General features: G+C 41.9%; 1 protein-coding gene across 1 annotated transcript; it reads right to left on the reverse strand.

The window, feature by feature from the left end:
- Positions 1-1,365: 1,365 nt before the first annotated feature.
- Positions 1,366-7,097, reverse strand: LOC127360649 (uncharacterized). Its single transcript, XM_051395099.1, has 2 exons — positions 3,617-7,097; positions 1,366-2,536 (listed from the first exon to the last, which is right to left on the reverse strand). Exons 1-2 carry the CDS (start codon positions 4,261-4,263, stop codon positions 2,251-2,253), a joined length of 933 nt encoding a protein of 310 aa, XP_051251059.1. The 5' UTR covers positions 4,264-7,097; the 3' UTR covers positions 1,366-2,250.
- Between the last annotated feature and the right edge of the window lie 12,975 nt (positions 7,098-20,072).

Here is a 20,072-nt window from a genome sequence, read left to right on the forward strand (position 1 = left end):
CTGAACTGTAGCCAGATGCGAGCAGAACCCCATAAGAACTCAGCAACTCATCCATGCTCAGATCAAGGGCCTTCCCTTTGGTTTGCATTGAGTAGAGGTTTGACATCTCAACAGTGAGCTCCCTCAGAGTAGGAGGATACATCAAAAGGAACAAATCAACATGGTCAGGTTGAGTTTGTTTTATGCAATTTGCTGCAGTTGGACCATAGGTCACAAAATCTGGTATACAGGATGTGGCTGGGCGTCGTAATCTTTTAAAAATCCTGTTCCTATTTTGCTATTTTTTAAAGCATTTTTTTTCTGGGTTTTTTTTGGTGTTTTGGGGTTTAATTTTCTTCAGGACATCTCCTTTTTTTGGTTTGTGTTCTGGGTTTCTGGCTGGACACTGTGGGAGATTCACCAACTGGAGTTGGGGGAGTTGGGGGGCAGGGAAGGTCTGGGGGTAGTTCTGGAATTATCAAGTTAAAATCTTTCTCATCCTCCAGATAGGTCACCTCTGCTTCACCATTCAGCAGTCTAGCAGGTAAATGGCCTGTTTCGCCTTGGTACTCTCTATCTGTGCAGTCACTATCACAGTCACTTTCAATTACATCTCTTTCAACTGTAGGAATGACTGTTATATAGCACACATGACTTTGGGGTTCTTTTAAGTCCAGAAGTTCCAAAACCTCTTATAGGTTTAAGCTGTGTATAGAAAAACATAAGAAAATAGAATAAACAGCTAAAACTTTTGACACCTTGCATAATGCTATGACCATGTGTTCTGCTAGCAGCAACAAATGTTGCCATGGTTACATTTACTCTTTTTTGATCAAAAGATTTATGCGGGCATATAATTCTCATTATATATCAGTAGTAGACCCTTTAAATAATATGTACAAAATATTTCACTTATATCTGTTAATTAAGGTATTTTACTTACTTCCTCGTGTACACGTGTACAAGTTTGAGGCAGACATTTCCCGCCAGCGGTGCAAGCAGGAAGTAAAGAGGCCTGGTCATGTGACCATTCACACTAGTTACATGACATTGATACAAATTAGAGGAGACAACATATTATCTAAAAACTTCCATTAGCTGCTAGAACCAAAACAGCACTTTTAGAGCTTCCAGAAGTAAAAAAAAAAAAGAGGGATTAAACGGGTTAAGGATGGACAAAGTGTGAAGTATTGCCACTGTAGGCCTACCGTAGAACTTCCTGCCCCACTGAAGAGAGTTAGAGATGTAAACTCTCTGCAGGGGGGGTGGCACCCTTTACGCACGCCTAATAAACATCTGTTTGAAATTCATGTGATTGTATAAATGTGGAAATTCAATTCAGCCCATTCGTGTGAGATGCAACAATTAAAAGTCAGTCAGTCAGTCTGTTTTTTCACCCGGGTGTAGCTCTGCGCAGAGCGAGCCTCTCAGCTTGTCAGCATGAAAAGGTCTCCCTTCTCAGGGCTGCACCCTCATTTATTGAAGAAGCAAAACAGGAGGTACAAGGTAGATAATAGCCAGATATGCTAACAAACATCATGACCTTGTATACATAGGAGATGCCTGGAGCCAGTCTCCACCGGGTTCATCCTCTCCTCCCACAGTAACAGAGAGACATTGTAACCACAGGTTGACTGTTAGTCTTTATCGTGTGGGAGAATTACCAGGTGCTGAGGGCAACCTTGGAACAGATAGACATTTTGCACGCACAGTAGTTCATAAGCATGAGGTTACATATAGTGTATTATAGTGTATTCAAATTTTCCATTACACTCCCCCCTTTTGATCATACCATGGATCAATAAAGAATATGTACAATATATTTTCAACTGTGTGGTGTCAGTAACTGAAATTCACTTAGATTCAAACAGTTACATCATTATCAGAGAAAATGAAAGCCATTGCTGTTTTTGTAAAGTCATAGGGACCTTGTATGATATTGTTTTTACCTGTCCTGCTGTCCTACATGTTCGCGTGTGATTTGTGTGATTTGCTGGCATGGTTGTGTTGTGTCGTTCAGGTGTGTGTGTTTCAATGGTGAGCAAAATAGTTACCACAATTACCACAGAAATCAGCCCAAGGCAACAAAATGTCCCTCTAAGGCCGCACAGCCCTGGCTGTCTGAAGTGGTGCCATGGTCTGGTGCGGTCCATGGCGTTGTCGTTGTCGTTGTCGTTGTCAGGTACTGCAATGTGTTGTCTCTATTGTAGGGTTGGTTGAGGGCAGTGTAACTGCGTACGTCACTTGTGACGCTCACTTAATCAGCCACCGCTAGTCGTGCTGGCTAATGTCAGTGACACCCTCGTCGTTGGTCTGTTGTGTCTGAGTAGTTGTGCTAGGGTCAGGTACCCTTCTGCAATGGCTGGCGTGGATCCAAGTGGCTCGTTCAACAACCTTTATTGCTGTGTGGGTTGTGAGTAACAACTGAAATGGTCCCTGCCACCTTCTGGCTTGCCAGTTTTTTCTCCTGAAATCTTTCACCACTATGTAGTCCCCTGGCTGCAGAGAGTGCAGTGGGAATGCTGCCGGTCGTGGGAGTGTTGCTGTCCCCTGCTGTCTTATGAAGGAGAGAGCAGAGGAGAGGTTAGTACAATATGTGATCATGTCATGCTCACACAGTGAGGTGGAAGGGGGTGGAGAGTTTGGAGGCTGTGTTCCAACATGGGGAGGCGCTGCAAACAATACTTCAAAAGGTGACAGATTTGTTCTGGCCCTCCTCCTTATTCTCATGTACATTAGCACCAGGGGCAGAGCTCTTGTCCACAGGAGACCTGTGTCTTCACAGCACTTAGCTAGTTTCGCTTTTAGGGTTCCATTCTCTCTCTCTACAGCTCCGCCACTAGCAGGATGGTATGCGCAGTGTGTTCTAAGATCAAACCCCATGTAGCCACTGATTTGTTTAATAGCCTCATTTACAAAATGGGTGCCATTGTCGCTGGAGATTCTGCCCGGGATGCCCCATCTGGGGATTACCTCAGAGAGAATCGCCTTTGCCACCACGCTGGCGGTTTGCTTGGAGGCTGGAAAGGCCTCAACCCATTTTGACCACATGTCCACCATTACTGAACAGTGTGACTTTCCCTCTGATGGGGTGAGCTCGATAAAATCCATCATTACGTGTTCAAAAGGTCTGGTGGGTGGTGCATGCGCTGCCTGGCCTGTTACAGCCACTGGTCTTCCCACATTATGTGTTGCACACACTATACATGCTTGACCGTCATTTTCCAAAACAGCCCCGCATGTTTTCCACATTCGTTTCTCATCCGCTGTAGCAGAAGCCTGCATTGCTGTGAGAAAGGAAGGGAGGGCATTAGTGTGTGTGTGTGTGTGTGTGTGAGGAGGGTGTACAGGAAAGTGAGAGTGAGTTTGAGGAAGTGATAAAGAAGCCGCTTTCTTAGCAGCTACATCTGCTCTGGCGTTGCCTAGGGAGACAATGTCTTGCTGCCCTGTATGTGCTGCTCATTTACATACTGCTACTCGTGTGGGTAGCATGATTGCAGAGAGAAGGTCACTGATCAAGTTGTGGTGTGCAATGTGTTTGCCTAATGACGTGAGAAATTTCCTGTGACGCCACAACGCCCCAAAATCATGTACCACCCCAAATGCATATCTGGAGTCAGTGTAGATGGTTACTGACTTCCCTTCTCCCAATTTGCAGGCCTCAGTGAGCGCTATGAGCTCCGCTGCCTGGGCTGAGAGGTGGCGAGGAAGAGGGCCTGAGCGCAGGATGGCACTGTCTGAAACAACAGAAAAACCAACACAGTTATTGCCAGAAACAGGGTTCCTGGAGGCAGAGCCATCAACATAGAGAACCATGTCAGCATTCTGCAAAGGAACATCAGATAAATCAACATGTGGTGTGCATTGTATTTGTAATTCAGCCAGGCAATCGTGTTCCTCCCCCTCATGAGGGAGAGGAAGGAGTGTGGCTGGATTCAGAACTGTGCATCGTTTAACAGTAACATTCGGCATGTCCAATAACACAGTATGGTATCTTAACCAGCGGGCAGTGGATAAGTGAGATGTTTTCTGCTCGAGTAGGATGAGTGAAACCGTGTGAGGAACGAGTAAGGTGACGTCAGAATAGCCCACAATATCTCTTGAGGCCATTAAGGCCTTTTCACACGCTGCCACGGCACGCAGGCAGCGTGGAAAACCTGCTGCAACCGGGTCCAATTTGGCAGAAAAGTAAGCTATTGGTCGGAGTCGATCACCATGAGGCTGCATTAACACTGACGTCATGCAACCTTCCCTCTCATCCACGGCCTGAGTGAACGGTTTCATGGGATCGGGGAGACCCAATGTGGGTGCGCGCTGCAGCTCCTCTTTCAGTGTGAGAAACGCCTGATCTGCCTGTGGTGTCCAGGTCACGTGATCGCTCGAGGAGAGATTTTTTCCGTGGTACAATGCACCTTAGGGAGCTTCGAGAAGAGCAAAGTTAGGAATGAATGTACGGCAGTACGAGCATGTTCCCAGAAATGACATAACTTGTTTCTTTGTTACAGGTTTGGGTAAAGTTCTTATCGCTTCAATGCGTTTTGGAGACAGTGTTTTTCCTTTTCCTGAAATGTCATGGCCCAGAAATGTAACTGCCTGTTTCACATATTGCAGTTTACTCAGGCTGACTTTGTGGCCCTCTGTGGCGAGGTGACTGAGCAGTTTAAGTGTGTCTCTTTCGCACTGCTCTTGGGTTGGGGCAGCAATGAGCAAATCATCAACATACTGCAACAAAGCAGTACCTGGGGTCAACACTAGGGGGTCAAGGCTGGCACTCAAAGCTTGGTTGTAGAGGGACGGTGATTTACAATAACCCTGACATAAACGAGTGAACGTGTAGGCTTTCCCTTCAAAGTTGAATGCAAACCAGAACTGACTGTCAGGGTGCACAGGAACACTGAAAAAAACATTGGACAAATCCACAACAGAAAACCACTTTGCCCCTGGAGGTATTTGCGCTAACAAGATGTATGGATTAGGCACAATAGGTGCATGTGGTATCACAGCGTCATTCACAGCCTTCAGATCTTGCACAAAGCGCCACTCCGTAGGCTGACCCCTGTCCCTTATCTTTTTCACAGGGAAAATAGGGGTGCGTACGGGGGAGTCAGGGCAAGGAATGATAACACCAGCCTGCAAAAGAGAGTTGAATACAGGAGTTATGCCCTCAATTGCTTCCTTTTTTAGTGGATATTGTTGTTTGCATGGGTGGTAAGTGGACTTAGGTGTTATTTTCACTGGTTCACAGTTTTTATTAACCCCACATCGTACTTTCATTGCGCCCACAAGGTGTCAGGTAGTGACGCCAATGCGGGGGGACACATCAGTTGGACAGAACACAAATGATTAAGAGCAGTGAGATCTGGGAACGCTCAACAAATAGACTGAGCGCAGGGCATTGGTTGTGCAATGAAATGGTTTCTTATAGATGTTAAAACAGGCAGAGTACATAACTAATGGGTCCGCAGTGGGGCCCCAATCTGTTATGTTAAGGCATTTTTAACAAACAGCCCCAGATCTTTCCATTCGTCTGTTGTGGCTTTGGAGAGCGAGGTGTGAGGGCTGGAAGACTTAACATGAAATTCCTTCATTTGCCTGTCAGTCAGCGACACAGATACTGCGCTCCGTGTTTCTGACCAAAACAGGGTGGAGGTACACAAAACATCATTTAAATCACAATAAAAATGTTTCTCAAAATCATGGTCTGGACCCTCGGAGACATAGGCTGTACAATGTATGCTTTCAGCTCTCATAAAGTCAGCATGACGGGACACTAACTCTCTGGCTTGTCTGACCAGGTTTGTGGCAATGGGGTGTGGTATTCTCCACTGATACACATACAGAGGGGTTTTTGCACTGTATTGGACCATGGAGAGTGCATGGTGTCTGCGCACCACTTTCAGACCGCCAGGAGTGGACTCCAAACTAATGTTCAGCGTTAGCATGAGATCTCTGGCAAACAAATTTATGGGGCAGAGTGGGGAAAGTAAAAACCCATGTTTTGTTGAGACTGTATCTCCATCAGTTGTGTTTGAACATTGCAGTGGCACAGTGAATTTTTCTTTAACAATAGCCCCCGTAGCCCCTTGTGAGTGGATGAAATTTCCACTCATTTTCGCATTTGTCAGGTGCTTTTCCTGAATGACTTAATAAGTTGCCCCTGAATCCACTAAAAACTTCATATGATTCCCATTTATAGTCAACATTGTTTCGGGCATACGAAGGAAAGGTTCTGTATTGTATTTTACATATGTACTTGCTAGAGGTGTTTTTCGCATGCGCTGTTCTAAGTGAGCAATTGCCTGCTCCACTATCTCTGTGTGTGTGTGTGTGTGTGTGTGTGTGTGTGTGTGTGTGTGTGTGTGTGTAGCAGGTGTGGTTAGTGCAGCAAACAATTCTTCATTGCATGTGCGTGAGTGTTTCACTTCCCTTAAATGATGTGCAGGCAGGATCACAGCTCGTCTCCTCTCCCCGTGTCCCTCCATCCGCCTCTCAATCGGAGTAAGCCTTAGTTTTGTTTGTTCTGCCGTAGTTGTCTTGGTTATCCGGACAGTCCTTTGCCCAGTCCCTCTTTTCCACAGATAAAACATCCAGTGGAGTATGTTCCCCAATCTGAGCGTCCGCGTCCACGTCCATGTCCGCGACCTCCTCGTCCTCTGCCACGGCCCCTCTGACTTTGGTATGAGTCTGACACAGCTTGCATCATTGTGAGCTGTGCTTGGTGGCGCTGTCTGTCCTTCTTATCACCTTCTCTGGCCTTGTTCTGGTTCCGAGTCTTTTGTGCATGTTCCGCATGCCTCTTGACTTCAGTGAGTCTGGCGTCATCAAGTCCCACGAAACTGTGTTCTACTGCTGCTTTAATTGCGGGTTGTAATCCATTTAGGAAGCAGTGGCGTAGGTGTGATGAGGAGAGAAGCTGGACATTGTAGAGTCAGCTGGGCCTGTCAGATCGCGCCCTCCCACTGCTCCTCTTTCCGTGTCCAGATTGGCGTGTGCTGGGGGCTGTGGCGGTGCAGTCGGTGGCGTGGGTATGGGCTGGTTTGATGAATCTGGGTATTGGTACGCTGGTGGTGGCTGCGGCGGAGGGTACGAGTCGAGGAGAGGACCTCTGTGACCTGAGAGGGAAGGATAAAGAGACCCCTTAGGTTTCACTTTGTCATATTTTTCATCATCTTTCACATTCATCTTAACCATCTTACTTTGGAACTGTTTCCTTTCTCTGTGTTCCGCTTCTTCTTCCCACATTTTTAAACACTTTCTATGGCTATCCATCTCGTCCAAGTCCTTTGTTTCTACTTTCTTTATCTTTCTCATATCTTCCTCTTTCTTTTCTAACTGCAACCTTAGTTTCTGTAACTCTGTTTTACTTAATGAGCCTCCCAACGGGAAGCCGAAATCTTGAGACCAACATCTCAGGTGTTTCACGCTTTTCTCTGTGTATTTGTTCGTCATTATGTCCACCTGTCCTAGGTTTCTGCCTTTTAACAGGCAGTTTTTCCTTGCCCTTGTCGCCAAGTGCTTGCTCATGGTGGTACTGTTGGGTCTCTGTAATTAATGTTAAAGAGTTCGGTCTAGACCTGCTCTATTTGAAAAGTGTCCTGAGATAACTTCTGTTATGAATTGGCGCTATACAAATAAATTGAATTGAATTGAATTGAACTATAGGCCCCTCCTCTGGAGGTTGTCCTTCTCTGCTTCCCTTATTTCCCATTATTGAGTACTTTTTTTTGTGCCCAGATCCCACATCCGTCACTTTTGTGCCCGGATCTCTTATCCGTCACTTAAACACAACAGCTCTGTGAGTTGCGGTTTCTTATTTGGTTTCGGGTTAAAAATGCATTAAAACTTTCCCCGCAGCCTTTGCCGGTGTTCACAGACCACTTTGGGTTTCTTCACCCCTTTAAGCCAGATACGGACGTGGACTACAGTGACATGTATGATTTTTCAAATACACAAACAAATGCCTTCTACACAACCTTCTACACAACAAATGTTTTCTCCTTTTTCAGAGCTCACAAAGTTCTACTATTGCCGTTAGAAATTTTACATCTCACCGGATTAGGCCGTTGATTCCTTTATCTGACCCAATCGGTCCGTTGGATCTCTGCGGGGACGACCCGGTCTCCCCCGGTCAACGGTCCTCTTTTCTCTTCAAACTAAGGAGGTAGAGGTGGAATCTTTTTCCAGATGATCAGTCACCGTTGTCCCAAGGAGTCCAGGCGGTCACTGAGAAATCCTGTTCGTGACGCCAAGTTTGTGGTGGAAATTCAATTCAGCCCATTTGTGTGAGATGCAACAATTAAAAGTCATGTCTTTTGTCTTTTACAACTTAAAACACTGGTAGGAAACTGATAAAAATCTGTTCTGTACATTATGAGTGTTAAATTTGTACATATTTTAGTGTACAATGAAAATACAATATAAAGCTAACCCCCTATTAGGGGGAGTTTTTTTGATAAATAAAAAGTGGTTTATGTGAATGAATGAAAAAAGAGACATCCCAAACAAATCCGATCAGTGACCAGTTTATTGCAACCTGCCGTTTGAGAGGAGCAGGCACAGAAACCCTCAGAACAGAGTAGTGTCCTACACAAAATAATAATAGTAACATTAACAACAACAATAGTTTGTGTGCTATATGGTAAACTCTATTTGATTGACTTGACACTAACAAGTTGCAAATTGTCACTTTCATTTGGCAGAGAAGTGACCAAGTGATCATTTGGGCTAATAGGATGCATCTACAGTGTCTCAACCAATTTCTAGCATCCCCACAGGTATTTCATTCTATAAAAATTGTTTCCGGTGTAGAATCAAAGCTCATTATAATCTGCCAAGAGTCACTCTATTGCAGTAATCGTGAATATGAATACAGTCTCCCCAATTATTGCAGGGTATTGCAGTAATAACACTATGAGTTGATAAACTGATAACTGATAAAATGGCCCTCAAATCCTCTGGCTAACAGAAGGTCACACCTGCACAGCCCAACTGCATTCATCATGTGGTTTGTTCCCATAATGTCGCATTGTGCTAATAAGGTACATTATGGCAACTATCAGCCTTAAGTTCTGAACAGGGAGCCCCAGAAGAGAAAGAGCATTAGTAAGCAAACAAGCTTCACAATCCCAGTCTAATGAGGAACTCCTGGCTGCCACTGATAGCAGCTGTGAGTGATTGCTTGACGTGTGTGAAGACTGTAAACAGCTAACAAAGCCAGAGGAAGGTCTGGCTGAAATACAGTGCCTGTTGTGTGCAAGTGCTAGTATTAGGGCTGGGCGATATGGACCAAAAGTCATATCCCGATATATTTAAGCTGAATATCGATATACGATATATATCCCGATATTTTTTCCGCAAAGTGAGAGCAAATGTTCAGTCTCTCTTTCTCTCTCTCTCTCTCTCTCTCACTCACTCACTCTCTCACTCACACACACACACACACACACACACACACACACACACCTGTGACCAGAAGTTAGGCTGCATTATAACTTTTAAATTAATATTTTCAGAAGGCAGTAAGGCTGTTACCACTCACCAAAACTGCTACCGTTATTACACAAGCAAGTACAATTATGTTATAACAACGTAACGTAAGTTAACGCTATTACTGAGCTGTACATTAGGTTGACTCAGCAACAAGTGTCTGTAACGTTAGTAACATAATGTTAATGGTATGATAAAGATTTGCTGCCTGTAAACAGAACAAGCAACCCATCCCGACTAAAGCCACACTCAATATTAACGTTGTGTTTTGCTAACATGAATCATGCCGAGCTTAACATGCTAACGTTACGTTACCTGTAACATAAGTTAAGGGCTGTGTCTCATTCCGCTTACTTGCACACTTCAAACACTTTTTTACAGTTTTAAGTATATAGTGTAGATAACACAAAAGTCAGTGCACTGAAAGTACCCGGATGACCCCCTAAAAACAGTCAAAAAATTCAGTGTGGCATGATGGCCCCTACTCGCACTAAACGGACGCCATCTTGACTACAAAGCGGAAGAGGAGGGACCTTTAGGACAAGCACGTTATAAATGTGAACTCTATCGTATAAAAGTAAGTAACAGCGGTAATACGAAACGTTTTACTGTCGTCTAATGCATTACTTACATGTTCTCACTGACACTGACTGAAGCCAGATTTGGCGAATTAAGTAGCGTAACGTTACATGTTAATGCTACCTAGCTACCTAGCTACCCTAACCTACGTTTGTGTCGGAGGTGACGTAGTTTCCACATGCTGTGAACTGAGTGGTAAATGAACGTGCAGAAAAATGTTTGTAAACAAAAGCCGGCATAGATTTTTGGCGGGCTGGAAAATCGCGTTTACGCGTGTTACGTTCGTCGCGTTCATCGCGCTCATCATTTCTGTTAAGTGTTTTAACATAAGTGGTACTTTTGGGACAATACTAACCATCGAAAGTGGGCACTACGGCAGTAAGTGGTCAGTGCACATTGACATGAGACAATGAGCCAATTACTCAGCAGTTAGCTAACCTAACAGTCTGACAACGTTACAGTCTAAATTATAGATATGAACACAAACATTACGTTAGGTTATTGAAAGAGGAGGGGCGGGGGCAGGGGGAGAAGTGCAGAGAGCTCCGGGTCAGCAGCTTGCTTGGAGCAAGGATCTCAGCGCAAATTTGAACTATATCCATATATGCGATATGGTCTAATTCCATATCACATTTTAAAATATATCGACATATTTTTTATATCGATATATTGCCCAGCCCTGGTTAGTATGTGTGGACACAGCTGCTGAATCTATACTGGACGGTATCCCTTTTCTAAAAATCTACAAAGATACAGTTCCCATCGGCTTTCTACATGTGACATCTTTTGTGTCATTTCAGAGGAGACAAATCAATCATATAGTTTGGGATGAGAGGCAGCTCCGCAATTTTATAAGCTGAAATTATGAAGGATTCGGTCTGGGTTGCTAGGAGACAATGCTAGGAAAATATTGCCCACTAAAACTGAGATACAAAAAGATCCCCAGAGCTATATACTATACACTGGTAACTATGTCCTAATGGAAGTGATTACACCATCTTCCATCCATCAGGATACTGAAGTCACACAATCCCTTAACAAGATTGCAAATGAGTGAAACTGTGCCAATATCTCTTCTTAAAAGAAAGTTATGTATAAGGAGCTCCTTTAAAGCACTATAAATAGCAGACAGAATAAGGACAGAGAGAGATAAACCATTATACGGTATCAGTGTGTGTGTGTGTGTGTGTGTGTGTGTGTGTGTGTGTCCTACCTGTGTTGCAGAATAGGCTGGCAATGAAGGTGCAGTTTTGAAGAAGGTGTTGCTGGAGGTGATGTCCTCAAAGTAACACTCCTCAAACAGCGAATCCTCAAACACCATAGATCTCAATTTCAGGTTCATAAACCTGCAGGTAATTGCAGACAGGGATGATGGACTCAAGTAATGGAGGCAAAGAGATGATGAATAGATGGAACATGGAAGTGGGGAACAGAGGGAAACAAAAGGAACATGATGATTGTTAAACATGAACAACTCTGCAGGGCAGATCCAATTCAGAATCCAATTAAAGCAGTGCTCAGAATAAAACATTTGTTGAAACCTCATTTATTTTTTTCATCTGTTTTATTGTCATCCACCACAAAGTATATAGACAGAATAAATTATGAATACATTTATCAAGTATTGGAGATGCGTAAAATTTAAAATTTTAAAAATATCCTTGGAATAAAAGGCACCTGACTATCATAAAACCTACAGAAATTCAAAATGCCCTCATATGATAGGTGACTCACTTGTCATTGAAGTACTCTCCCTGGCGGTGGACCTGGTTTTCCAGGGTGAAGTTAAATGGTAAATGCACCTGTACTTGTATAGCGCATTTCTAGTCTTCCAACCACTCAAAGTGCTTTTACACTACGTGAGACATTCACCCTTTCACACACATTCACTCAAAACAGAAACTAACATTCATACACATTCACATTCACTCGGGAGGAATTTGGGGTTCAGTATCTCAAGGATACTTTGACATGTCACACCAGGAGCCGGGGATCGACCACTCACGCTCTATGCCTTATTGCTCGTCTTCTATACATTGGCAACCTAGAAATTGTTGCGATATTCTGTGATTTATACTCTATATATTTACCTGTATGATTATTAACTAGAATAGGAATATGTTTACTTGTGCTTACACTGATTATGCTTACATTGATAAAGGGCTGTTAAGGGAATACTAATAACAGAAATAAAATAATGAATATTAGATGTTTGTATGATGTGTTATAGAATGGTAACTTACTAATGAATATGAATGGCAGACACAGTATAAGGGAGAAGAGTGTGGGTAGTTGCAGATATAACATGACATCCTTTGGGAGAGATAGAGGTAAACACGACCTCCGAGGTCAGTGTCAGAAGCTCGTAAAAACAATGATGGAGCCAGACGGACTCCTTCCAGTGGTAAAAAAACAACTTCATATCTGAAAGAGAGAGTACAAACTGTATACATTGGTTTAAATAATATGTGCATAGGTTTAGATAAGATGTCATTGAATGTCAGACTTTGTGAACTGGCAGACCTTGTGCATGTCAGGTTAATCGTTGTTGAACCCAGAGCTCTGTAAACTTTGCACATTCTACTGGTGTTAAGAATAAAGCTGATTATTGAGTAAACTAAATCTTCTCCTATCACTTCATTGAACGAACGCACGAGGAATGAGTTTCTGAAAAACAGAGATTCCTCAACAAAATTCAAGATCATTGTCACTCTGGTTCGATTCCCTTTGAAATCAATGAAAAGAGGCGATTTTGTTCACTGGGGCCACAGAATCAACACAAAATGAAAGTTCCTTGTTGCTGGTTTAGAATTAACCCACTGTAAGTTTTTCTAAAGCTCCTATTTTAATTGTTTGTGCTTCTGGTTCTCTTTTGTTTACTTACCAGTATTTCTTCTGACCTACAGAGAGAGATAATCTTGTGTATCAGATATAAGACGTACTATTCGCTCACTGGCCTCATTACTTTGAGTTTCCGTTTTTATAAACAGAATTCGATAAAAGCAGTTTGGAGTAATTACTCATCTGGAAATGTGAACCTGAGATGTGCAGCCTGGCCATGTCATTTGAGCAAGAGATAATGTGCTTCCTCTGCATTCAGAGCACCCTCGGCTACCTAACAGCAAGCTGTTAAGCCAACAAACACCAACACAATACTGCTGTGATCAACATTACCCAGCTCTTTTAGGCTGACACAGTAAACGGATGTCCCTGATTGGTTGAGTAACTGGTAGTGTGTGCTTTAAGTCTCAATGAGACCCAGAAAAAACTGTAGTGGTGGACCGTTCTTTAACCTGATTTTACCTGAAGGACAGAGAACCATACGGCCATCATCATGTAGGTGGTGCAGCGGTACTCAGGGGAGAAAGTAGTCAGGAAATTACTCCACACCTAATGGAACACATGCATGGACAAAGAGAGAAATTATAAATAGTCCAATCAGATAAACAGTTGACACCAGACGTCTCAGAAAACAGGTTTCGTTCTATCATACAAGAAAAAAACACAGGTCCCACAGTCCCTTTCCAGGCATAGAGTAAACAAACTGAGACATCTTCAGCAGCACAAGCTGTGAGACAAACAAGTCCTGTCACTAAATACACACCGTCCACAAAGACAAAGAGAATTTGCAAATAAATAAAGCTTGAGCAGAGCAAAGTCTTGCAACTTTTTGAGTTTCTTACTGAATTTGGTTTTCCTAATTCCCTTGATTATAATATCTATCTGTGATGCTTCGAATTTTCCTTACAATAAAACAAGAGTTAGATGAGAAGATTGACACCACTCTCATCCAGAATTCTAGTCCTGATGTGTCCTCAGTGTGATTCAATGTACAGTTGATATTCCTAATTAAGAAACAGTGAAGTAGAAGAACAAACTGCAGGGTTTATCACCTGATGGAAAGGTGTAGAGAGCTTTATTCTCCATTTCTGATGCCAGACGCCACCGTCGCCCAGGTCCACCAGTTCATCCATTTGCTTCACGGTTTTGCAATAGCATGTCTTCTTCTTGCAGATCTGCAACCCTCCCTGAGCTGCTCTGATGAAGAGCTTAGTGAAGCATCAGCAAACCAAAGAGCTCCTCTGGCTTCTCTGGATTGGAGCATTCGCAATGCTCTCTTTTCTGAGAGATGGAGGGAAAAGAGACCATATCTTCTTAGTAGCATGCTGGCCAAGGAGAGCGTGGCAACAAATGGCTGCAGCCAATGTGGGAACAACTGCGCAGCTATTAGATGCAGAGATTGCCTTCCACGTCCCTTTCTCTGCGCTGAATGTGACATCAGCAGACACAGCAAGGCCTCAGTCCTCCATAACAGGGATGCCATGTGTGCTGGCTTCTTTCAGCCATTGCCTCCAACCAACTGTGTTGTTGAAAAGGCACTTACAAACTGTGGTAAGTTACACACTGAGCTAGTTTTTGTCTGTGTCAGTAATTATGAATTAGTGTAACCTTTGTGTAATGTCTTTCAGTGCGATTTTTTGCCTATTGTGATGCCTGTCAGCATCTGCAGGTGTCCCCCAGAAGCACTCAGGGTGATCCAAGGGAAGGCTGTTGCTTTGGTCACAGTAAATGGTAATTATGCAAATGATCTCCTTCGTCCAGTTTCAGCAAAACTACGTATTTCTATTCAACAACTCCCAACAACTTAATGTCTCAAAAAATGAGCTCATTATGGTTGCAAACCTTTTGGGGGGGAATGTCACTTATTTATTCATGCCATTTACAAATGACTTATTCATGATAGTGCCCATCAAGTCAGCAGGCCTTACTGAACCACTTGGATATACAGTATATGGCACATGCTACATAACATTCCAACCTTGGTTGTAAATGTAAATATTACCTTGTAGGACGGTATGATCTCAACATGCCTGAGCTGACCTGCGAGGGATGCCAGGCAACTTGGACTGCAGGACTTGATGACCTGATAAAAAGTGGATACTGACCTGCCACCCTTCATTTTGTAACAATTTATGAGACAGACCTGTTTTATACATTTGAAGACATGAAGATGGCATCACCCGGGATGTCTTTTCAGGCATATCTAAGAATGCTTGAGAAGCGGACTGCTCGCTTTGGCCGTGTAAGTATTTCTTTTTTCATTCTGCAAGATCATGAATATGTTTGTGTTTTGAAATGGAAAGGTCTTTGTTTAAAAAACTGTTTTGTGCTTTTTCTTTTTTACATAGACTGGGAAGATCTCATCAGACAGCTTCCAAAAAAGCTTTTTGAATGGGCTGCTGTACAATATGAGGTTGACTCCACCTGCAAGGAGGAGAAATTTATCTGTCCTGCCTGTACCCCAGCAATGCTTTCTGTCTCAGTGGATGGAAACCGCAAGCGTTACCGCTTCAAAAGTACTGCAAGGTATACAATAATGTACACCCACACTGTTTAAATGGCAAAACAGATAGTTATGTTTTATACAACAAGTAACCTTTCGATGTATGACATGTTAAAAAGATGGTCAGTCTGTTACCTACAGCAGACAATGGTCACCGCCACCCATCCCCTGCCTCTATTGTGGAGAAGCAGAAAAATTTGTTTTAGCCACATATAAAAGGCCCACCTGAAAAAAACCCAATATCCAGGATTGTAGTTGGGGTTAGATGTAGAAATATGCAAGTTCTACAGTTGAGACACTGTAGTGCCAAGGAAAAGGGCTGTCTGAACAGTGTACTGTAGGTAACACACTTACTATGGATAAATACCTTATACCATCCCACTTCAGAATACTCCACTATCCTTTTAAACATTGAAGCCTTTTTATTTCTTGTTGTTTTTTTAGATATCAGGAGCGGGCCATCTTTGACGGTGTCTTCATTGCAAAAGATGACGATGTGACCAGATTTGTGGATCACATCCACAGCAAAAATAAACATGTAATAGCAGACTTCAATTTCTATCTCAATATAACATTATAATTCATAGTCTGTCAGTACTCCCATGTATTGTGATATCTACCTGTATACCTAATTGTTCTTAATCTGCTAACACTTATCCGTTCCTTGTCCCTTAAGAGAAATGTATAATTGTTCCCTGTAATGACTGTTGATGGGATTATTTGTCAATTATGATTTTCTACAATCTAGGTCACTGGAAGGAGCAATTGTGGTGGGGAGTGGTCAGCTGCCAGAGAGACCTCCCAAAGATCAAGCAGTAAGGTGGATGAGGAGGGACTGGAGCTGGCAGTGTGCAGGCATGATGTCTTGCTGGCTGCCCTTAATATGTTTGTACATGCTAAAGCGCATGACTTCAAATGTGAGGTTAGTATAATACAGTACATTTTTATCAAATGACTTGCAATCCTATAAATGATGCATATAAATGTGTAATGTTTAACTATTGTTATAGTTATTGTTGTTGATGTGAACAGCCCTTAATTGACACATGTACTTTTGTCAAGGATATTATTTTGCACCTGTCTGTGTATCTTTGTTTGTAAGCAAGATTACTGATGAGGTTTACCACTAATGTACACACAACTTGGTGGAAGGGTGACAGTTTGATTTTTGATTAGGTTTTAATTGAATTAAAAGTGACTGTTGGGCATTGCTTGAGGTCTCTGTTGTACTAAATTCCCTTGATGTTTATGTTTGGGTCCCTCTCTCCAGGTGAAATGGAGTGGCACAAACCAAGAAGGTGCTGGTAAAACACTAGGGGAGGAAGTAGAGCAATGTAATGCTTTCCTCTCCAGGATATCAGTCACCACAAAGCATATGTCAAAATCAGGTGCTATATAATTGTACCTCTGTATACAGAATAAAAGACATTTATATTATTACAAGTGCATTTTTACAGAACTCATCTCTGTGTACTTGCAGGACGCAATGACATGCTGACACTCCTGGCCATAAGATGGAACCAGCAGAAATGTCCAAACCTGGCTCCTGGACTTTCTCAGAGATACCATAAGGTAAATAGAAACACTATTATTTTGCTGCAATGGCACAGTGTAGGTCAATGAAACACACATACAGTTTTGTGCACATAGGCTTGTGATACATGATAGTTACAACATTTGCATGATTTGAGTTGCATTTGTGCACTGTACATGTTGTACTGACTTTTAGCTTATGGTAATAATTTTGTCATTTTAGACATCTAAAGCTCTCAATATCCCGATTGGGGACCTGGAAACCCTTTGTGTCATTTGTGAAGTTGACGCTACCTGCAATCAATTTTGTCAGGAGAAATTGACCATCAAGGCACACCACAAGCTTTGTGTAAGAAGATTGAGGCCTTCACAACCAGCATCAACACGAGAGCTCAACTCCTATATCGGAAAAATGGTATGTTAACATTTTAGGCCTTTTCAGATCACAGTCTGAAATGTCTCCAAACTCACTTCATAATTACAATGTCCATACAGTTCTAAAAAGTAATGTTTTATGTGTTGGACTTCTCCAGAACAAATTGATTTGCGTTCAGTTATTATAAGTAGATCTATTATGATCCATCTGTTTGGCAAATGTATTGTCATTCTGTTGTTACAGCTGTAACTTAAACAAGATCATGGACTTAGTGTATTTAAAAGATATAATGTGGGTTTATTTTTTTTCTTTGGTTTTCAGACCGCAACAAAGGCCGACATAGAATTCGCTGAAAAATAAGGCAACAGAAGACCACTTTGAAGGCCATGGTAGCGGAGTACAACAGTCTCGTTCCATACGAGCAAGCGGTGTGCATGGATAGCATTCTGGACACAGAACATCCCTGGCCTTGGCAAATTACACAGAGTGGTATGCATTTCATGTACTGTGCATATTCTTTAGTGGTGGAAGAAGTATCATATCCTTTACTTAAAAGCATAAAGTCTATTTACAAAGTAAAAATACTTATACTACACCGTAAAAATACTCTGATCACAACAACATTTAATGAATATATCGAACATTAAGTGCAGCTGAATTAGTAATAACACTCCATCTATATGATTAATTTTAAGAAAAAGTAAAGATGTTGGCTTATGTCAGATATACTAACTGTTATTCTATAATGTGGATTTGGGTTAGCTAATTCTTCCGGTTTTCAAAGTAGGGTTGTAAAATAGGGTCGTAATATCATACATCTATTGAATATATCAAACATTTAGTGCAGCCGAATCAGTAATTACACTTCATCTAGATGATTGATATTAAAAAACAGTTAATGTTTATTTCACATAGTTTTACAGCCGCTTCATATATTTTTTTTTCTGAGTTCTTTTTTGACTTCTTTTTTAATTTACATATATATATTTTTAAATTCTCTTTACTGAAATACTGTTTATGTTTTATGATTTAAAGTGCAAGCGACGAGAAGTGACGTCATTCACGGCGTCTTGTTCGCGGTACTTGGTAACGCGGGTACTGTCCTCGCGTGGGAACCGAGAGTCACAGGTTTAGAAAATGTTTAGTAGAAGGAAGAAGCAGGTAAGAAACACACTTAATGTTTTGAGCATGTACCTAAAAATGTAAACTATAAAACAATATAGTTTGTATATTTAAAGATGCAGCAATATTACTTTTGTGCTACACACAGGTATAACACATTAAAAAAGGTTTCTATGTAACATCAGTTTTGGTTAGCTAATGCATGCTATGTTATGCACATTATGCTGGTCAACGGGAAATTGGTGCTATTGAGATTGCTAGCTGTATTTAGACAGCCCTTGCAGTCAATTGTAACTTAGTTCTTTTTATGTGTCACACTCTTATTAGCTTTTCCATTCATCTTGCTCTCAAAGTCATGACGAAGCCCAAAGCAAGAAGCTGCCCCAATTGTGGAGCAAGCATCATGCCAATCGGGAGACCTGTGCCAGCTGCTGTGTTTGCCTCCTGCAAAAAAAGTCATTCAAAGAAAAAGAAAAGGCAGTGAGTATTGACTTTGATGTGTTGTGTGTGCACATCCATTGTATTCATTAAAGGTTGTTGAACATAATGCCGCCACTTTATATGAGCCACCCCTAACCTTAAATTTAGCTAAAGATTCAAAATGAGTTGGCTCATTATTGACATATGGGCTTGTGGTCCAAATAGCATTTTTTTCTGATCAATAGCACATTTTTCATCAATGAGGAGAAAGCTAGGCCCAGTTCCAGAACCATGTACTTTAGGTGCATCTGAAATTAGTGGTGGTACACTAGTAGCTACAGTGCGAGCTGCCAACAGCTATTAAAGTAGAGTGGTGTATGATGATCCAGAGTTGGGTCCCAGATAAACAGATTATGCTGGAACACAGACGGAAAAAGTTGTAAACAGCAGTAAGTTAAACAGGGTGTCAGTCATTTTCAGCAACAGATTGCTTTACGAGTCAGAAGGACACCCATACCCTCAAACTCCAGTCCATCATGGCTAAATACTATGACCAGTGCAGTGCAAACACATTTGTATATAATTAATTACTAAACTATGTGACCATGTATGAGGTGGGATACATTAGAATTCCAAATAATGTCCGAAATAATCATATAATCAATCAGTTTATCTCCTTTATATTTCTAATTCTATTATTATATTAACTATTTATGGGAAAATCATACTTCATTTGTCATTGGCTGCAGGTTCGTGGTGAGGTGTGTTCATGTTGTGACTCTCTGAACCATCCAGACATTTCCAGAGATGAAGATTTCTATTTGTTGAGCTGTTGCTATCATGTTTAACTGATTAGCTCAGTTGTTTCAGAGCTATGAGACCAGTGATGTGACAAGCTGGGAGAGTATTTATTAATCACCACACCCGCTGACCTTTATTAATCTTCATCCAACTCTTTTGCTGATTGAGCTGCTGGTGAGCATGAAGATGCCCACGCAGTCCATGTGCCAGACCACCTTATGCTTGGCATTAATATGCAATTTGAACTGAAAGTGCAAAATATTAAACTGAGGGTGCAATGCATGTGTTTGCATCTCCGAAGAACTAAACTAAAAAGAAATGGAGAGAAAACTTGTTTTGACCATGTCTGTCTCCCTGAGCTTTATGATATTTCAGACAGAAACTATAATAACAGAGACAGTGAACTCTCTGTTAACATAGCATTTGTTTCTC

The sequence above is a fragment of the Dicentrarchus labrax genome, unplaced genomic scaffold, assembly GCF_905237075.1.
Source record: "Dicentrarchus labrax unplaced genomic scaffold, dlabrax2021, whole genome shotgun sequence".
NCBI lineage: Eukaryota > Metazoa > Chordata > Actinopteri > Moronidae > Dicentrarchus > Dicentrarchus labrax.